Source organism: Semicossyphus pulcher, unplaced genomic scaffold, assembly GCF_022749685.1.
Source record: "Semicossyphus pulcher isolate SPU_LCO1_2020_fin unplaced genomic scaffold, fSemPul1.0.p SCAF_6, whole genome shotgun sequence".
In the NCBI taxonomy this organism is placed as follows: domain Eukaryota; kingdom Metazoa; phylum Chordata; class Actinopteri; order Labriformes; family Labridae; genus Semicossyphus; species Semicossyphus pulcher.
Genome location: NW_027211737.1, coordinates 11,209,002 through 11,230,090, shown reverse-complemented (window position 1 = coordinate 11,230,090; position 21,089 = coordinate 11,209,002). Strand labels below are relative to the sequence as shown.

Below are 21,089 nucleotides of genomic sequence, written 5' to 3'. Positions count from 1 at the left end.
AACATCTGTGTTTTTAGTGTGTTTTACCCTCATCAGTGTGATATTTACACACCTCTCAGGGGTTGGGGTTTGACGTTATGATGCAACCCTCAGGCAGGATGCCATTAGTCATTGACTCATGAGGCTTTCAGTTAGTGTGTGCCGTGGTTGGCGGACGTCCTCACTTCTCTGTTAAGAGGATGATACATTTCAGGACCTCCTTGTTTAACCTACTTGGCTTGTATCTAATATTTTCTCAGCTCAGAGGATGCTGCTTTGAAAGTGGTGAGTTTTATTCATTTAATTTCTCTCACTTTTAGATGAAAATGCGTCCTTTAACTTGTCTAAAATTGAGTTGTAATGTGCTCCAGCTTTGCAGCCGCCAAGGCCAAGCATCAGTCATCTGCAGGCTATCAGTGACAAGCAAAGCCTCTTGGTGAGCTGGCAGCTAAACCACAGTGGATTAGTTGGCCCCATTTATGAGCTCCAGATTGGCCGGACTGAAAACCGCACCATTATTTACAATGTGAGTACTTCAGTGTTTGATGTCTGGATTTCTGCCTCTATAAAGTTTCTCCCAGTAATTTGATGGTGCAGATTATTGTAAATTAACAACATATCCTATGCTGATTAATTCCTGTGCACTTACTTCTACTATACAACACTTTGCCCTGTTGTTGATGACCTAGAGAAATGTGAGTTTACTATCTATGGCTTCACATGAGTACTCATGGAGCTGGACCTCTGACCTGCCTCTGGAGTGTGTCGATCACTCAGTCAGGATACGACTTTTCTATAATCAATCAGGCCCGAGTCCCTGGAGCGACTGGAAAACAAACTATGGTAAGATGAGGCTACTATGATTTTTTTAATGTCATATTTATTTTTTTAATTCAGTGTGTGTGTTTCTGTGTAAATTAGTAAAACTAATCACCAAATACATAGAAACAGCTAAGTTTCCTGTCAGTCACTGATAAAATCGTGACCTCAACTAAGCACTACTTTCTGTTCTCTCAGCAAGAGTGAGGCCCCACTACCTTTTCTCTTCCTTTGCTAATCTTTATATCAGTTTCTCAATTATTGCAGCCTTTGCAAATGTCTGTTGCAATGCACGTCCTAGGCAAAGCGTGGTTTTAATGGTTGTATTTGTGGAGACATTATTAAAACTAATTTCCTTTGCAGCTTCACTGAAGGCTTTTTACTTGTCTAGACTTTTAAACTGACGGTTGCTGTTAAGGACAGTTCAAAGGCATTAGAAGATAACTCAAACAGCACACGTACTCGTGCACACTGCTTTGGCAAGCCTTTTTAAAGTTTAATAGGTAGACTGGATTTTAATAACAGATTTGTAATGTCTGTAATGTAATTCTTCCTCGTCAAAATGAGTATTTCAGATATCCACAATGACATTCTTCCTTTCCAGAATGAACATTTTGGAGATCTGCAAAATAATTCTTCCTAGGAGAAACTTTTATTTCAGATATCTACTATCAAATTGTCACTAGTCATAATTTTGATTTCAGATATCTAAATAGAAAAAAAAAAAGTTTGGATGTCCAAAATACATTGCGACTAGTCAAAATGTCTTATCAGATAACCACATTTCGCATTATGACTGGGTAAAGTTCAATTCCAGATATCTACAATGAGAATTATGACTATAAGCAATTCAAATGCAGACATCCATGGATATCTGGAATTTTCAATTGAGATATCTGAAATAGAAATTATGACTAGTAACAGTTGGATAGTAGATGTCTGAAATGAGAGTTTCTCCTGGAACTAATTATTTAGCAGATATCCAGAATGTTCATCCTGGATAGGAATCATGACCTTGTAGATATCTGTAATGACAATTGTAGATAGTAAAAATGTCATTGTGGATATATGAAATGCTAATTTTGACTAGGAAGAATTACATTACAGATATCTAATTTTTACCAGTCTACCCATTAAATGTTAAAACATCCACTTATACTTTTTAAAGATTTAAAGATATCTTTGATTGAGTCTTGACGAGGATTAATTCAATTTGAGATATCTTTAAATACAGTTTCTACCAGTAACAATGTCACTGTGGATATCTTTAATTAAAATCCTAACTAGTGAGAATACAGTTTTGAGTAGGAGAAATGAGATAAGATAAGATAATCCTTTATTCGTCCCACAACGGGGAAATGTACAGTGTAACAGCAGCAAAGTGGGTAGTGCAACATGACAATAAAAGGCATTTAAAAATAGGTAACTAAACAAGTGTATCCTAAAAAATACTGTATGTAAAGAGCTAATAAGATAATAAGCAACAGACCAAATGACAAACTAAGTCAGCAAGTGTACAGCATGAATTGAATGCTATTATGGATATCTAAAATATAATTCCTGATATGAGTGTGCTGGCGGTTGACTCATGATGGTACTATGATTCCACCTGTAGGAGCCCAGGCAAAAGATAAGACCGAGATTTTCCCCTTCCAGCGAGTTCTGAGAGAGGGATCCAGTGCCATGTTCTGCTGTGTTCCCCCAAGAGGAGTCAACATTACCAGCATTTCCATTAATAACAGCCCACACCCTCTTGTCAGCGTTGGCGCCAGAGTCAAAGCTATCACTGTAGAAACCCTGACCATCCCAACATCATTCATCCTTCCAGCTCTTGCAATCAGTTGTAGCAGTGCTACAGGCAAGGTCAGAGAAATCTGGAACTATGTGAGCAGTAAGTTTAAATTATTATTCTTATTTATGTTCTCAATCTGTTCGTTTCTTTCCAAAGAACTCTAACTTATGTGTGTCTATGTGTGATGTAGCTCCTCCCCAGAAGCCCAGAAACCTCAGCTGTGTGACCTCAGACATGAAAACTGTCACTTGCACCTGGGATTCAGGCAGCAATCAAGAGCCGCACGATTTCAAGAAGCAAACACACACACTGCACATAGAGTAAGTGCACACATTAACAAACAGTGAGGGTGTCAGGCAAAGACTAGTCCAGTATGTATGCAGTGAAAAATGTATGTAACCAGACATCAGCTACAATTGATAACAATTTATGTGTGGAGAATTCAGTCTCTTCTGCCTTTTTATTTATCCAGCTCACTCTTTGATACTGCCATGTGTACAAACTTCACAGGGTCACAGGGCAGAAAAGGTTGAAAATATCAGCTCTATTGGATGTTCTTTCTTTGTTGCTGAAAACCCAGGAACTCAGACCAGGCTCCCATAAACTGCGAGAAATCTTCTTGTACTTTCCCGGCCGTCCCACTGCAGGAAGAATACAACATCAGTGTGGTGGTGAAGGACCAGCTTGGGGAGGAGACGGAGAGCTACAGCTTCAACATCTCCGACAGAGGTCAGAGGTCAAGCAAACATTTAAACACTGTGGAATACACAACTTTTTTTTATATCTTAGTTTTTATTTAGTTTACATCCAAAAACATGACAATGTATACATTTTCATACAATTACTTTCTTTTTTTCAGCTGTCTGTAGCAGTTTCACACTTTATATTCAAGTGTTGAACAAATAAAACAAAACAAGAAAAAAGGAAATACTTATCCACTCCAATGCAAGCATACATATACCTACATATATACATTATACCCACACACACATACAAAGTATGTAAGCGATCCCACCAAAGATTGTCCACCAGGAAACAAGTCTCATTGTATTAATAAATCTCTGGCAGGGCTCCATCGTTTAGCAAAGGTTGGTTTTTGGAGCCTAATAAGTTCTTGATTAGTTCCATCTGATAAAGGTCCCAAACTTTTTAATCCATATATTGTATGGTAAGTATGAGGGTCTGGTTTCAGCCGTCTAATGTTTCACACTTCAAGGCTGCTGTAAAATATTTAAAAGATGTTTCTGTGCCCTCCCATGCAGGCCTTTAGTTAGAACTCCTAATAGTGCCACTGTGGGATCTTGTGGGATATTGTGTTGAAAAACCGCTTTGAGGGCATCAAATACATCTCTGCATAACACACTTAACTTTGGACGAAGCCAAAATACGTGGGTGTGATTTGCAGTGTTTGTTCAACAGTTCCTCCAGCATGAACTGGAATGTGTTGGGCCCATCTTGGGTATTATTTCTGGTGTGAAGAATCGAGTTATTATTTTTCATTTAAATTCCCTCCACGTGTTTGAATTTGTAACTAGATGTGCCTTGTTGTTTCTCAACACTTTTAAAAAAGGTGTAATATGCTTTTAGTGTTTCCTGTTGTGCGGTGGGACAGAGTGAGCCCCGGGGTGACGGACACAACTGTGTCCTGGTTTGTTCAGGGGAACATTACCCAACTGAACCTCCTCTGTAAGGTCACCACAGACCCAGAGAGCACCACTGAGGTGAGTTCAACCTAAAAGTGAAAGTTGGACGTTTTAGTGTCATTTTATACACCTTCCCTGTATGTGTTTGTGTCAGGTGAGCTGCAGTAGTGTGAGTGGTTTCTGCAATGTCACACTGGAACACCTGCTCCCAAACACCCGCTACACCACCAGGGTATGCTGCTCTGCAGATGGCAGACTCTGGGGAGAACGGACTCAGGCTGTAGGCTTCACAACCTGTGAGTACAAAGAGTGTTTGTGGTTTATTTTTATTAGAGCATCATGGCTACTCCGTCCTCCTTCCTTTTCTTTATATATTTTCACTAACATTAGCAGGCAAGAAACAGTTGGAGTCCTACATTGTACTATAAAATACTGGTTGAATAATGGGTCTGTTGGTAGTGTTATTGAAGGATCTCCCATGATGCGTTAAAAAAGGATTCTTCATGTGCTTTCATCAGATCTGTTAGTGACCTTGGATGTATGGAGGAGAATAAAGCAGCTGCCTGACCTGCACAGTCGTCAAGTTACTCTGTTGTGGACTCCAGTAAGGCTCTATGCTTATCTGTTTGGCAGCACACAAACTCTATTTGGATTAGTTAAGGAACATATGTAACTAATTTCCATGACCAACTGTGTTCTCAGCCTGTTCCTGGCTCAGCAGCCGCAGATAACATCCGAGGCTACAGAGTTCAGTGGTCACAGGGAGGCAAAAACAGGAGCCAGTGGAAGGACAGCGGACAGACCCAGGCAGAGGTCTCCATAGGTCCAGGACAGTGTGACTTCACTGTCCAGGCTGATGTCCACAGTGGCTCTACAGTCCCTGCTCACATCACCGTCCACCAAAGAGAGGACCAAGGTTAGCAATGTATTTTCTTTATATCGTCACTTCTACTGTTACTGCTGCAACAGTCTGAAACGTGTGTCTCTGTGCAGAAAACCCCCCAGTCGAGAAGCGGTTGAGCAGCAGGAGAGGTGCTGGTTTTAATCTGTCCTGGGACGAGCAGAACACTGCCACCTGTGGCTATACTGTGGACTGGTGCACTCTGGGAAATGCGGTGCCTTGTACTCTGCGATGGGTGAAGCTTCCAGAGGGAAACAACAAATTGTTCTTAGCTGCTAGTAAGTTTTTGTTTTGTAGTTTTGCATACTTAGGCATTCATTCATTTAGTAATGACATGCACTTTTATCTTGCAGGAGATTTCAAAGCAGGTCGTAGGTATACGTTCAATATCTATGGATGCAGAGACAATGGATACAGACTACTAGAGATACAGACTGGGTACGCACAAGAGCTCAGTGAGTGTTATTACCAATTCATGTGTTGTTCTGGAAATATGTGTTTTGCATTTACTTAAATTTGTCCTAAGGTTAGTTTTGATGATCTAATAGGCACAAACTAGACAGTTTAATGTCTCAGAACTGATGCCTGAACAAACAGGAAAGCAAGATTGCAACTACATTTTTCACTCAGGTGTGACAGCTTAAGTTTTGACACAGGATGTCTTTATCAGAGGCTTCAGATGACATCTGTTTGTCAGATATGCAGAGACGAGGAAGCAGAGTTAGTCTTTTCCTTTAATATGAATTGATTCGATCTCTCTTCTTTACTCAACACCACCGCCTCTTCTTTAGAATCTGTAAAGTCCCCGAGTCTGGTTGAACCTGTTCGGAGCACTTCCTCCTCTGTGACACTGGAGTGGCGTTACAGTGAGGATAATGCTGCTCATCCGGCCTTCATCACTGGTTACCTTGTTACAGTGCAGAACATAGGATCTGATATCCTGACAGGTCATGCTACAGGTGACTAAACTAAATATGCAAATTATAATACAAAGAAATGTAGACTGCGCTAAAGAAATGTTGAACTTTATTTGTTCCTAAGAAGCAATGTCTGACTGATACTGGTTTTGAGTTTCCGTCTTTACTCCTGAGCAGTGAGGCTCCTCATCAACATGAAACAAGACATTTATAATCTTGTTTACATCCAGATCTCTTCAACGTCTCTGTGGCAGACCCCTGGAAGAAATATGTGACCATAGAGGGTCTGCAGCAGAACAGAGAGTACATGTTCTCTGTGAGCGCTCTCACTAAGGAGGGGCCTGGACAAGCAGCCAGTATCACCGTCAGGACAAAGTCTAACTGTGAGCTCCTTGAGCAATCATAAAACACAGATTTCAACAACTGCCATCAATTTTGCTCTGAATGTTCTCTCTTATTACAGATGTTCTCCTGTTTTAAACTCCAATAAGTTGATTTTGTAAACTGCCCATCTTCTATTTCCTCTGGCAGACTTTGCTCACGTGGCAAAGATACTGACTCCCATCATGTTGCTGCTCGGCTGCACCGTCCTGCTGTGGCCTCAAAGAAAAACGTGATTAATTTAATCTTTAAATTTTCATTTCGACAATGATTCCTGAAGAACACAACATTGAGCCTCTCTCCTCCATCCTCTGTTTTGTTCTCTTTCTTTGCTCTAGGCTGCAGAGTGGGCTGAAAGCGATATTATTTTATCCTGCTGGTATGAACATCAAAACTCCTGAGTTTGACAGCTTCCTGCATGAGGTATGCATCGACTGTTGAAAGTTAAATCCTTTTTAAGGAGATAGCAAATAACTAAGCAAGAGTGCATGGAAGTGTTAAAGTACTTTAACACACTGAATTTGATGCATAAACAACACAGTCCTCCCTCCTCAGGGGTTTCAAAAAGTGTTTGTTTTAAGCTCTTTTTTAATTCTTCAACCACTTCTATCAATATTCTACATATTCACATGGCTCATTAGTTGCATTTTGAATTATAATAATTGGCTTTTTTCCCCCTCATGTTAATCATTGTAGTAAATTACCTAAATCAAATACAGTTTCTCTAATCTAGGATTATGGTTAAAAAAAACCTTACATTACCTTGAAATAATTAAAACATTTGTCTTTGAGTTGACTGATAGTAAGTCTTCCCATAAAAACCCCTGTTGTACCGAGCTGCATAGAAAAGTAGATCCCCCTCTCGGCTCACACACCAATCTAGGTACATTAGGCACACACACAGATATAAGCCTGTTTCTATTATCTCGACTCCTGTGTAATGTTTATAATCCCCTCTGCATGTTTGCACAGACCAGTCAGATGCTGCAGTCTCAGAAGCCGGAGGAGTGCAGAAGCTGTGAAATCGAGATCCTGATCACCAGACCTCCTCTACGTGAAACGGCACTGACAGATCCTGAAGCCCTGAACGCACCGCCCCCTCCGCTCTCCTGTGTGCCGCTTCAAGGAGAATACTGTCCACAGCGGTGGGACAGCGCAGCCCTTCAACAAAGTACATGCATCACAAACAAGACTTACTTTCACACCATAGAGAAGGATTTTTCCGAAACACAACAAGTCAGGCTCTCTGATATCACATCAAGCTTTGAGCCACCTGAGAGTCCACAGGACTCATGTAATGTGATATATGGATATATCTCTAATGACACTTCATAAGACAAAGACCAAAACGTCTATTACTTATGTTTCAAGTCTCCCTTACGAATGCTGTACTGTAAATATCAGGTTTTACTTGTAGTTTATGTAAACATGCTGTCTGAATATGGCTTTTGATTGTAAAATGTTGCATGCAGATTGTATCTTAACATAATAAACGTGATCTAAAGCAGTGGTTCTCAACTGGTGGGTCGGGATCCAAAAGTGTTTTCAGTGGGTCTCGGATGTGTCTCGGAAAAAAAAAGTCAATTGTGCGCTTTTATTTTGAAGGACATGGTTTCCTGTGAGGTGCTTGCAGTAGTGGCGTAGTTTATTCTCACTCCATGTATCCACTGATTGGGTAATCCAGCTACAGTTCCATTTACATTCTTGAAACATGATGAGCCCTACATTTATTATGCACTTAATATTGAGTTTATTCTGTTGAAAAAGTTAATTGAATGAATTGTAGAAGGAATATTTTCCTCTTATGCACTGCTGGCCATTTTGCTTGACTGTTATACTATTTGTATGTACTGTACTGATAATACAACTGCACAATTTTTCATAAGATAAATTTGAGTGGTTGAAATTTGGGGTCGTGATTTGTCATTCAGGAGAAGGTGAGTCCCGAGAACCACTGATCTTAAAGAGTATTTTAAACTACTCAGGGTCTTTCCCCTGCAGCAATGCAGTCTAAAAAAATTACCCAATTCTTTTACATGTGAAAGTGTGAAAGCACAATAACAAGAGGAACTTATTTTAAACTGTGAAGCAACTTAAGGTCAAAATACAGGAAGCAGCTGGATGCCCTGATACTACGCTTTATTTTTAATTCAATATAACATGTTTGGTGTTATAAAAATATATTCTTTACAAAGCAAAAACTGTATTTAATCATCAGGGTGTAGGAGGTAGAATTACAGTAATTACATAATGATGTAATAGTTAAAAGATGATCTGCACTTCTTAGTAATCCTTGAATTTAGTTCCCCCGACAGTGACCAAACAAACAAGAATCTACTAAGTATATACTTGATAGCTTTAATTTAATTGAGTAAATTTACCTGAGTGCATTTCCAGGTGCCAACAGATTTTTTTTAAAGCATGATTATCGTTTGAGTCATTTCCAAAGTTTGGCTGAGGCTCTAATGAGGTGTGTAGTTGTTCTTACATGTGCAGACAAATGACACACACAGAACTGGTTTATAACAGGAAATCTGTAACCAATTTCACCGTGTTTTACCGGACCTCGTGTGTGACCTGGTTAGACTTAAACACACAGATTTTGCTGATTTTGACCGTTTTCATCTAGTTTGCCATCCGTTGGACCAAAGACGCCACAACATACTTTTATATAAAGACAGTTGTACTTTTCATTCTTTTCATTACTAACACAAGTTTACACTGCAAAAATATCTTGTTCATTTTTGTCATTTAAAAAAAAAAAAAACATCAATCCCTGATGATTCAGTACTGTGTACTTACAGCAAATCTCCAGTGATTAAATCGGAATTCCTACCATAAATGGCATATACTATAGATGACTCAAAGCAGATATCATCCCCCTTTTCAGTGTAACCAAATCTAATCACACATCTGTCTTTATGTTTTGAAATATTTGGATGTGTCACAGTCAAAGTCAAAGGTATGACTTGATTGCACGTTCCAAATGATTAGTATCTTGTCTATCACTGTTAAATCAATCAACAGTTACAGTATCTCTCTTGGATCAGCAGAATTTCACTCTTCCCAGCTCCACCAACCCACATTCCCTGCTCATCACTTGCTTCACTTATAAAAACTACAGAGGGAAACTAAGTTGCAGAACGGGTTCTGAAAGCAAGTGTGTTGAACCTTTGCTGTGATGTGGCTGTAACAGAGCCAGCTACTCAAACAGTTTGTAACAAATAACATTTAAAGCAGGGTGGCTCAGCAGCTGCCGGACTGTGTCCATTCATGCAGGATGTATCCACCCGGCCCGGGTATCTTAATACATGTAGGCGGAAAATAGGCCGGTCTTAGTCTTCTCTTCCTGTTGACCTAATAGATTCAGGGATTCAGCAGCTGATGAAATTGACCTGATATTATCGATGCCCAACACACACACACAAGAAAACACAGGTGACATATTCATTCATTCTGCAGTATTTCTTTCCTAATTCCACGCTTGAGGGAAATTGCACAAAAATGTGATCAGGTCTAACTTGAAGTTTCCAAAATAGTGACTCAGTCACTCATCTTGGCTTTTATTTACAGTCACATCCCACTACTTGTAAAAAAACACCAGTCACAATTCATTTTAGAGAAGCAACAGTCATACAGCAGTTCCAACCTCCTGAGTTAAAAACAAACAATTATATGGATTTTAAAGAGAACAAGGTAAATATAAATAACATAATCTAGATGTCCACTGTAAATGTTGCTATAGAGCTAGTTGGATGAGTTTAAAGGACATCCTGGCAGCATCAGAAGTTTCCCCAAAAATATGCAAGAGACAAAAATAGATGAAAATGTTCTGATTCCACTTTCAGAAATACAAAGAGGACAGGCTTTAAATGTATCTATTTGGTGCAGGTAAAAACATCAAGAAAAAAACACACACACATGCAGCTTATTGGTCACTGGAGCGAGCTGTGGCCCGAGCCACTCGCTCCTCAGTAGTGCAGAGTTCACAGAATAAAAAGCAGCACAATCTGACCGGCCAAAAAGTGTTTCACATTAACAAGGAGCATTGAGTCAACAGCCACCAGCTGAGAGTAACAGTGAGGGGAACATGTGACACATCCACTCAGGTGAGTCCGTTTTCTTTGGTGGTTTGATCTTTGGATCGATTAGAGGATCTTCTTCAGCGGAACATTGTCACTGTTGCTTTTCTCTGACGGGGAGCAAAGTCTGCCCTCAAATTTTAGTCCGCACCGTGAACAGGCGCTTGATATATTCAACCTGGCGGCCGGTCCTCACACAGAAGTCCTCTGTTGTACTCGTACCCTGACCTTACTGTGTTTCCTGAAAAGAGAACATGAATAAATGTGTCTGAATAACAACGACAATTGAAATGTATTGTATATGGGAAAAATGTGGATCATATAAGATGCCTCTGTCTTTGCTCTGATGAGCTGGGATACAAAGTACAGACATGTGACACTGAAGTGCAGGTGAACAAATGGGAGTCTGAGATCACTGTGTCAACAAAAACCAAAGTGAAGCTGCAGCAAAGTCAAGTTTGGGCTTGTGTCAGTTCTTTACCGTTGTGGTGGTGACACCATGCACTTCCACAGGATGGCGTAGAGACCAAGTAAGAAGGCAATGAACACTGTGGCCGCAATCGCACCTGAAAGCATAAAATACACGTTTATTCAAATGTGTCAAAGATAAATATACACACCTTGATGATTAGGACACATGCATGCAACAAAGTAGCCCAAGTCACTTTGTGAGGCATCCTCTTCAGGGGCTACTGTAGGAATAATGCTAAATGTTTTGTAACGTATTAAAGCTCGCTCAAGTGTTTGTGGTGCAACGTTATCACCCTTTATGTGTGGATCGAGACTCTAGGAGTGAAGTGGTCTTTGTTTACTCAAGGTGGTGCATCTTACAAATCAGGCATTTTTCCCTGAAACCGGTCTTGCAGGGTCCGTAAAGAGATCAGATATTTGTTCGAAGCACGTCTTACCAGGGATGATGCCACTGCTTCTGCTTAACGAGTCCTCTGTGTGAGAGGGACGAGTGGCAGCCGCAGTCGAAGCTTCATGGGGAAGAAAACAGAAATTATTGGTATCATTGCTCATAAAGGATGTTTCTTAGAGAAAATGTAGGATTTAAAATTAAAGTAAATGTGAGTTTAAAAAGTAATGATCTAACAAATTGAATGTCTAATTGTTAATAGGGAACACATTAATCAAAACAACTTATCAAATCAGACCAAAAAAACCCTGCGTAAAATAATTGTGTGTATTTTTGGATGCAGTATCCTTAGTCCAAACCAGCACTAGCAGGTTCATGATGTGCAGTGTTTAAAGAGATTTAAATGAAAATCTGTGGAGAGGTTTGAATATTATATTATGTAGAGTACTGCGGTGCACTAAAGCTGCTTATTCTTTGGTAGGCATTGACCCCGCCCCCCTCAAAAAACATCATTACATTCAGTTACAGTCGGTTGTTTTGTTTGTGAGCATTTACCTGCACTTTCAGTGTTTCATTTGGTGTGTCTTCCTGCTCCTCCTTTTGTCATATTGAATAATTGGCATTGTTGTTGCATTGGTAAACCTTGGCAGGGACTACTCGACTTCTATGTAAGCGTTATGCCTGAGGATTGCTCTGAAGTACATCACGTACTGCTGCCAGTCAACCAACGCTTACCTTCTACTACAAGGAATAACCTGAAGTGGATTACCCTATTTACCTGCCATTGTTATCTCACTACAGTATTCAAAGTTAGGGCTCTTTTAGTGTGGTATTGAAATGGTTTTATCTGCCAGTAGGTTTTAGACAAAGCTGTACTTGTGGACGTTCATGTAGTCCAGTTTTTTACTAGAATTAAAAAACATACATAATGCCCCAGATACTAAGTGAACCAACCTGGTGAGTCATAAGGACTCCAGAAAAATTAGAGGAAAAACTCTAAGAATATAATGATAAAGCTCACCATTTCCTTGTACTGTGTGTAAAAGCTGCCATGTACGCAGATCTGGGTCAACCATCTGAAAATTCAGCAAAACATTCTGTTTGAACAAAAAAAAAGAGAGTAGAGCAAAGTGCACTGACAGGACAAGACAGGGCACACTCCACTCCAGCTCGGATATGTTTCATGTACAGGTATACATCAGCCACTTAATGCAGCCACAATTAGAAACATGCAGAGAGAAAGAGAGGGGGCAAAGCGTAACGATTTGCAGGTTAGATCAGTAACAAGTCATGCTTCTGAGCCTGCAGCAGAGGTGGGAAACTTTCTGCAGGAAGCCTCACAATGTGGAAAATCAGAGCGCTTCGGGCAGCTTCAGGCATAAAGATAAGACAAATATGCAAGATAAGCAAATAAGCCCACATATTTCCAAAACATATGCGTCGAGACCACACTTGTTCCTCCTAAGACAGCGTACAGCTATAAACCTTCGAGAAACAACCTCTTACAGAAACCTTGTAAACAACTAAATCGGTGAAGTAGGACTTTATCTCGACAGAGGCTCACTCTTTAATTTACAGGCTAGTTTTGGTACATGGCTGTCCCGAGAAAGAGGCAGAAAAGCGTCTGTTTCTCGCTTTCAGCTTCTTACCTTCGAGTTGTTTGAGTTGTTGATGACAGTCTTGCTCTTGTTTTTCACCTCCGTCCACATTTCTGAGGCTGTGCGGTCGGACTTCATCAGTTCAAGTCGTTCCCTTCACTCCTCAGCTGTGCGTGGAGCCGCGCTGCAAGTGCTGCATTCAAGGGCTTATTTTGAACTCGTAATATCTAGCTTTAGTGTCATTACTTATGCCAATGGGAGAGAGAGTGGTAAAATGTTGATGTAAGCTGAATTATATATTTGTTTGCCGTTTTTCATAGTAAGATTTCAGGCATTTGTGTCTCCAAAAGGCCAAACGCGATGTTATACAATGAATGATGTACGTTTATACATGGGCTAACATGTAATGAAAATAGCTACTTGAAAACCACAAGTTTTTTTAATGAACACGTTTTCGCACAGGTATACGTATACGCTCTGGTATGTATGATTTCCGTTCTTTTTAGTAGTACATTTCCGACAGCCCCTGAAGGCAACATCAGCTCCTCGGCTGTCCGCAAATCTGTTTGCTTATTAGAGAGTTAATGAGGATTGTTGACTTTGAGAAACTGAAGAGGACACGTTTATCTATCGTAAATTGTTTTACAGGAGTTACTGCTTATCTGATTGCCAACTTGATAATCGGTTCCACTTAAGACACCAGAACATATCTAGTAAACCAAAAGCCATTTTTTGTTTATCTAGGCAAGATTACATGTCCTGTGAACAGTGTGTGAGCACATCAGTGTTAAAAAAAACGAATGTTACATACAGACAGAAAAGAACAGTTTATTATCTGATATATTTGTTTTAAATTTGTAGCCCACATCCAGCTCAAAACGTTAAATGCAGACTGTTTATACCACACTGGTCAGTTAGAGCTGACCTGAAAAAAGCTACAGCTTAACTTTATAGATTTTACAGGTTTTAAAATTCAGCACATTAATTGGAAATTTGGAAAAAAAGAAACAATTATCTCATAAACAACCCTGGACACATTTCAAATGGGAATTAGTCATAAGAATAGAACATACAAAAGGTCAGTTTACTGTCCTTTATGAGAAGTGTTTCCATATATTCTCTCTACTTTTAAGAGAGACACACCAACAGTCTGCAGAGATATTGCACAAAAGTTTACACTGTAAAAGCAGAAAGAGCATTTCAGATCACACACAATAGTCCTCACACACAGGCACTCAACATCAATGCAGCCTGCAGATGTTGTATATCAGCAAATCATACACACGCACACAGCAGAAAGCGAGCAGAGAAACATCTAAAATACACAACCAAAGGCATCTCTTTAACTGATCGGCAGTTCCTGAAGAAAGTCAACAAAGTCAGACCTCAACACAAAGAAAACAGTGATGAGAGTAAAAAAAGAACAAGTCAGCTGTGGTGGAGTGTCTTAAATTAAGACTGGGATGTGAAATCAGTCCTTTATAATATGACTCAAAAGATGTCTGTTCTCTTTTCAAACCTATTTTAAGAGAAACCAGCAGCAGCACCTGATGCTTCCCAGAATCACATCAGTGACAATTCACGATGGTAAAATATCAGTGATCTCGGGTTTCGGAGGTACAGACGAGCTCTGTGCAGGACTACAGAGGTCTGAGTGGGTTTTTGAACATATTAAACCTGTCATCAAAGTGTCATCATGTGTGGTGGCTATAAGAGTGGAAAGCTCAGCTACAGTACACAGAGCAAAAGAGAACAGCGACACAGGTGTCCTTCTCATGACACAGAATAATGTTAAAACAGCACTGCGAGGGGTTACATGTTAGCCACACTGCAATAAGGCTGTGTCTATGAAGAGAAATCTATCTACATTGTACATCTATTCTCACTCTGCATCAGCACTCAAAAACACACTCACCCACAGTGGGAATGTTTAAGATTTAATTTAACACAAAGAAAAGAAATCATGTAACCTAATCCAGTCTAGACATAAAATTATTTGAGATTTTGATATTAAATGTTGAAGCAGAAACTTGCTGCCTTGGCTCACAGAGTTTTTAAAGTGACCTCAACATTGAAGCCGACTGGAACAATAAAGTAAATGAGCACAGCCATCTGGTGGGGTTATAGAAGAATTAAACTAAAAGTGACACATTTCATGAATTCACAAGATAAGACTGTGAGATTGTCAGAGTTGTCTTGAAGCAGAAGCACAACCTTTGTTAATACTCCAAAAATGTTAAGAGTTGAAATCAAACTATTAAGATTTGACTGAATCTGAAAAACATTAAATGGTTTGAAGACGCTTCAACGACACATCACCGATACACAACGTCACACTATTTTGTCCTCAGCTGGTATTGAAACACTGCACAGATGTTAACCCCTTTAAAAAGGTTAAAAATAATTCATGTTATTTCTTCCCCCGGACTAAACCCCATCACTGCTTTAGCCCCCATCAGTCACAGTCCGGATAGGTGCCACCACCGCCTCACAGCCGTTCTTGTTCTTATTCCGGCGCCACATCCTTCCTAGATAAGACAGTGTCCATTCTGTCCTTTGCGTTGCGAGCTGGTGGCTGGTGCATGATGGGAGTTGTAGGAAAAGCAGAAAGGCAGAGAGAGGCATGTCCACGAGGACAAGGCAGCTGCATCACATGATTTCACAGCATGAGTTCTGTTTCCGTGCCTGCAGGGTTTACACAAACACACAGGCACACAGTCAGGCATCTAAACAAGTGAAAAAGCATTAGACTTTGGAGTGTTGATAAGGCGAGTCTGTAGTACATACAGTCTTATAGAAGGCTTTGGACTGGTTTCCCAGGTGCTCCGATTTCGCCACAAGATCATCCAGTTTCTCTCCTCTCTCCAACAGACTTTCCATGGTGTTGTGCTGCAGGAACAAAATATTTGTTTATGAAATGTGGTGCAGTATAAAGATTTTAAGAGCCACAATATTGCCAATATGTGGTCTAATATGATCATTTATTTGCTTTGAAAAGAAATCTACTTGTTTCACCATAAATCAAGTGGCACTTGTGTTGCCATACAGGGTTAGTAGTATAGGCATACAGCTATTATATAAAGAAATGCACATTTTTCTAATGCAATGGAATCAGATGGGTATTAGGAATCAGGTCATACACATGTTCAGGTAACAAAAGTATCATGAAGAAAATCAGCTTCTTGATTAAAGGATTAGGAAGTATTTTACCAAAATGATCTTGGTCTCATCCAGCTCTGCCTGAACTTTGGTCATTGCATCTGCTTCCTTGGGGTTCTGAGGGAAAAAAATAATACAATAAACAGTGTCAAAGACATACAGAAATAATAAAAAAAAAACAGTAAATCTCGTCTTAGTATGCAATCATAGTCCAGCCATTCTAGAACATGCCATCAGTGTTTTTGATAAACAGATTACAAACTCACCTGGTATTTAGAGAGGTGAATATCCAGAGCTTTGTAGTTTATGGTTTCAGGACTACCAGATGGCCAGTCTATACTGTCCACCTGTCTGGAGAACTCCTCTAATACCTTAGAAAAAAAACAGACCACAAATTTATAATGAATTCAACAGCAAAGAGCAATAATTATGTGATTTGTATGTGCATCTTGTTGTACACACCTTGTCTAGCAATGTAAAACAGACTCTCTGTGGGTATTCAGTGTCTGCAACAACCACTGCACTCAGGTTGTCATTCCTTACATACACATGGCACAGGTACTCTGAAAGGAGGAGAGGCCATGTATGGTTTGGTCAAAAACATCCTGGTTTTACAAAAAGTGAACCATGAGCCAACAGGTGCACTTTTGTTGTAAAAAGCAGAAGTAAAACTACCACGTTAGATCAATGTTCTCCATATGATGACTGATATTTGGTCAAGGATTATAGCTGTGTTTTTCCTGATTGTTTTTAAGATTAGCTTTGTGACTTGTGCGATTACACGTGTCTATCATTTAGGTAATTCTGCTGAGCTTGCAGAGTAATTAATGCCGAGTTTGTAACCACCGGAACAACCCTACTATTGAGTTAAGCCAAGCTAAAATTAAGTTATTGAAATTATATTTACCTTGTTCTTTGACAGAGGCACGGCTTCCTTGTGATGATCGCTCAACAATCAAGGCACTGGTGAAGGTCATGAACTCTTGAACACTAAGTAAACCAAAACAATAACGTCACTGATAGAAAGATTTACTAGTGTGATCAGGCATCATTACTTATACTATGGCATTTGGGTATTTTGGCAGTCACAACGTCACTTTCACTAATATATACACAGAAAATTAGGACAGGAAAGTCAAAACACACATAAAAGGTTTAATTGGTCAGATTCTCGCCACAGTAAATCAGACCCACCTGGATCGTTGAAAGAAGCTGAAGGAGGAGAGATCATAGGCCGCTTTAAGGAGGTTTGCTTTGGTCGCTCCTTTGTGGAGGATGCTAAGACTGTAGAGCTTCATGCTGCCTCGGGATCAGTTCTGCTCAGTCAGTCACAGCAGATAGAATCACACAATCCTGATGATCTAATTTGGAAGATGACACAAGCAGAATCACATGAGAGTTTTATCCCTTGTTATCCAGCTCAGCCAGCTAGCTTCCCTGCTAACAACAACAAAGCTAACGCCCATCCATGAGCTAACGTAACAGAAACTTGAGTCAAGTACAATTGACAAGTGCTAGCTTACAAGTGAAAGAAGCCGCCTTAATATAAGCTATTAAGCTAACAAAGTGTTGCGAGCTTAGCTCGGCTAAAGTAAATCTCTTTCTCAAGGCGAAGACACAATGGATAACCGACAGTGAGTGGTACACACTTACTGAAGGCGAAAAAATGCGGTTAATCTAGTTAGCTCGTTAGTTTCATGTCTTAAATCAAGTTAAGCATACTGCTAGCTACAGATGCTATCTGGTCTTCGTGGGGCCTCAGCTAACTTACCAGACAAATCCGCAGCAAACGGTTTGATTCCCGTCAAAACAACCGCATAAACTTGTTATTCCACAAAAACTACAAATCGTAAATGTATATAATACACGCCCAGCGACCCAATCGCAATGTTGGTAATGTTAACTAAATAGTTTTCAATATGTAGTTAAGTGACCAATCACCACGTCACGATCCTCAAACGGTCCACCAGGAAGTTGGCTCCGGTGGAAACCAACACTGCCACAGTTTCACAGTTCCGGTTAGATAAAAAATAGTTTGTACACTCCATTGTTCATTCTAGTACATTGAGCGAGGTATTTTATACCGCAAAATAATCCGTGTACAACACATTACAATAAAATTGCATTGACCTTTCCTTAAATGTACGATAAAATATTTTCTAACTGATGTACCGGGGCCTCATCCTGAAAATATGTAATTTTCTTTCAGTGTCTAGCTGGTTTACAAAGCGTTTGACAGCGGATAATAGTACTTGTTTTATATGCTGTTAAAATAAAATAACTTTCTTCCTCAAGGATTATATCAATAATTCATCTCAACACAAAAGCCTTTCAATAAAAAGTGGATCTTAATGTACACATGTAAAACAATTACAATGACGATGAAAGTAGAGATTTTTATAGTGTTCCTCCTTTTAAAATTGCTTGATAGAAAAAAATCCAACAACTCCATTAAATTGCAAGTTTGGCATTTAATTTCTTCTTTGTTGGTAAAATTTAAAACATATAATCATAATAATAATGGATTTAAGACCTAAAAACAGGTTAGTTGCCTTGTGTGTCCAAGTTTTTTTTTCTGAGTGCCAAAAACATGGCACCCTCAATTGATGTTTTCTCTGGTAATCTTGCTCCATTAAACAATTTCGTCCTGGCCACTTAACTCAGTGGTAAGTGTTTTCCATGGCAGAAGTGTGCCCGTAATTCATTTCCTAGGCAACACATTGAAATCGTTTTGGCGTGGAAACCGGTAAGCCTTCGTGTGCATCTGTTGACAGCTGCAACAGGGGAGAAATGTTTTTTCATTCCTGGAACTAGTTTTTGTTGCGTTAAGGTATTGAGGTGATATAGAACGCAATGGAGGTTTGATAAATGTTTTAATGTATTGTTTTCTTGATTAACTTACTTGGAGCTTAATTCTCACCCAGTGCGCTGATGTGGATATTACCTGGACTTGTTTTCTGCGAGAATGACGACAATTTCACTGTTTTTTATTTAAAATATCCACAGGAAAGAAGAATTTTCCGCCGTTTTTCTTTTCATACAATAATGTATAGATTTGTCACTTCCGCTCGGTTTTCCTAAAGCTTTCATTTTACCGTATCCTACCAGCTACGCTTTGAGAATAGGCCTACTGCTGCTATGTAAATGGTAAATCTGGGAATATAATAACGGTTGGACATTTTGCCATAAGGACAACTTAAACTTGAAAAAGTCTAACAACAGAAATTTGGGAATCTCCGAAATTTCCGAGAGGAACAAGTGAACTTGCAAAGCACAGATGGTCGGAGGGACACTCAGGATTTAATCCTCGTCGTGATACGATGGATAAGGTGAAGTAAAACAAGTTTACATTCGTTTCTTCCAAGTCAAGCAGCCTATTTTACTGAAGACGCATGGCTTTTGCTGGGCATTGACTGCACATTTTGCTTCTCATCCGCCTCTTGCTTTACATTTCTCAGCCTTCTAGTTGAAGGGCAGGGTTATGCATTAACAAATCATAATAAATCTATCTAAATGTCTGTTTATAAGCATGTTGCTAAATAAATACGTTTATAAGTGTAAATAATAAGTTGAAAGATCAATAGTTTTCAGGAACTTGGTTAATGTTCATCTACTAAATAAGTGCGAAATAAGTCAAATAAAATATTGTATGCACCAAGCAAGTAAAGCAGCTTTACTACAACAAAGTAAGTATTCAAGTATCTAAGTAAAAATGGTAACTATTCATGGAAGTGCAGACAGGTTAATGAGTCTGTAATAAAATCACTACTGACTTTTAGAGGTGTTCAGAGTGAGCCCATGGCTACAGTTTGGATCTCAATTCAAAGTTAAGAAAGGGACAAGACATGTAACATCTTGTGTTTAAATAGTGTACTCAGCATTAAGTTTCATATTGCTTTGATAAACGAGATACTTACCATTGTCAAAAATTACTCCACTGGATAATTAAGGTGAAAATTAACATCAACATTTCATAGATGATGTGATTTATAAGCAGTGTTGGACTATTTGTGTTTTTAGGTCATGTCTCTATTTGGGTTTACTAGAAATCCCACAGTCAGGGCATTGGAGGTGAGGGTCACAGTCACCTTACAATCTGAGGTCATAGCTAAGAAAAGCTCTGACCTCTGCTCAGGTGAACTGCTGGAGCTGATAAGCACAGAAGGCCTGCACTTGCAGCAAACTATTGTTAGTTTTAGAGGTCATTCATCCCATTCTGTGTCTAATTTTAGACATGTTTCTCAATTTACAAATAACTATTTAAGGGGCTTTGAAGTTCCCCCAAGAACAAACGCTGTGGCCTCACAAAGTCGATGCTCAAATGTCTTTGATGTGTCAGGTTGTTGGGTTGTAAAGAGGTCACAGGTCAGACCTTGCCACATGAAAGAGAAGAATTATTTACCAGATATATGTAACACTCTTTTGCTAAAAGGTCACCTGAGATACTTTATAAACATTGTTAATGTGTATTGTAATGGCGTCTAAATTCAACACACTGTGATTTTTATGAGACAAGAATTTTGTTGGGGTTTTTAAACCCAGGAAAACCTTGTTAGACTGAAAACTTCTTTTTCGATAGGTTTTGTGGTAATGACAGCAGCAATTATATATATACAAGTTATATAATGTTTGTAAGTTTCATTGGAGAATCTGTATTTACAACAAAAGAGTACATAAAACATAAGAAAGTTGAGTGAAATATATGAATGAATATTAAATGTATTTAATCCATCTAAATGCCGTGCCAATCAATGATATGTTTAATTTCGTCTCACTGCAATGAAACAGAACTCTCCTTAAAGCGTGATTCTTATTTCCCCGAAACTAGGTCACGTTGATTTTTTACGTGATTTTGTTTTTGGGAAAAGGTTGTACTCTTGTGTATGTGAGTGTGTGTGTGTGTGTGTGTGTGTGTGTGTCTGTGTTTGTGTGTGCGTGCGTGCGATTGAACCTTGATGG

The 21,089-nt window shown here is 39.3% G+C and overlaps 3 protein-coding genes across 7 annotated transcripts; 1 reads left to right on the top strand and 2 right to left on the bottom strand.

Annotated features, from left to right (window-relative positions):
- The first annotated feature begins 157 nt into the window (after positions 1-157).
- osmr (oncostatin M receptor) lies at positions 158-8,299 on the top strand. 4 transcript variants are annotated; one of them, XM_069683130.1, is made up of 17 exons: positions 158-264; positions 351-505; positions 669-822; positions 2,414-2,689; positions 2,781-2,910; positions 3,171-3,319; positions 4,178-4,311; positions 4,388-4,529; positions 4,752-4,837; positions 4,936-5,149; positions 5,227-5,412; positions 5,488-5,589; positions 5,926-6,093; positions 6,282-6,434; positions 6,583-6,664; positions 6,771-6,855; positions 7,405-8,299. In XM_069683130.1, exons 1-17 carry the CDS (start codon positions 180-182, stop codon positions 7,765-7,767), a joined length of 2,664 nt encoding a protein of 887 aa, XP_069539231.1. In that variant the 5' UTR covers positions 158-179; the 3' UTR covers positions 7,768-8,299. The 4 variants fall into 4 exon arrangements, with proteins under 4 accessions (XP_069539231.1, XP_069539230.1, XP_069539232.1 ...); XM_069683129.1 differs by having other exon boundaries at positions 3,101-3,319; positions 4,161-4,311; XM_069683131.1 differs by lacking the exons at positions 6,583-6,664; positions 6,771-6,855; positions 7,405-8,299 and adding an exon at positions 6,515-6,576 and having other exon boundaries at positions 3,101-3,319; positions 4,161-4,311.
- Positions 8,300-9,975: 1,676 nt separating this feature from the next.
- Positions 9,976-13,121, bottom strand: LOC138610902 (uncharacterized). Of its 2 annotated transcripts, none has more exons than XM_069683771.1 (5): positions 13,023-13,121; positions 12,395-12,470; positions 11,423-11,494; positions 10,996-11,080; positions 9,976-10,755 (listed from the first exon to the last, which is right to left on the bottom strand). In XM_069683771.1, exons 1-5 carry the CDS (start codon positions 13,107-13,109, stop codon positions 10,707-10,709), a joined length of 369 nt encoding a protein of 122 aa, XP_069539872.1. In that variant the 5' UTR covers positions 13,110-13,121; the 3' UTR covers positions 9,976-10,706. The 2 variants fall into 2 exon arrangements, with proteins under 2 accessions (XP_069539872.1, XP_069539873.1); XM_069683772.1 differs by having other exon boundaries at positions 12,395-12,449.
- A 658-nt stretch (positions 13,122-13,779) lies between these two features.
- On the bottom strand, positions 13,780-18,091 carry ykt6 (YKT6 v-SNARE homolog (S. cerevisiae)). The gene is made up of 8 exons (XM_069682963.1): positions 17,902-18,091; positions 17,325-17,491; positions 17,038-17,120; positions 16,593-16,693; positions 16,397-16,501; positions 16,182-16,247; positions 15,759-15,860; positions 13,780-15,656 (listed from the first exon to the last, which is right to left on the bottom strand). Exons 2-8 carry the CDS (start codon positions 17,426-17,428, stop codon positions 15,621-15,623), a joined length of 597 nt encoding a protein of 198 aa, XP_069539064.1. The 5' UTR covers positions 17,429-17,491; positions 17,902-18,091; the 3' UTR covers positions 13,780-15,620.
- Positions 18,092-21,089: the final 2,998 nt, after the last annotated feature.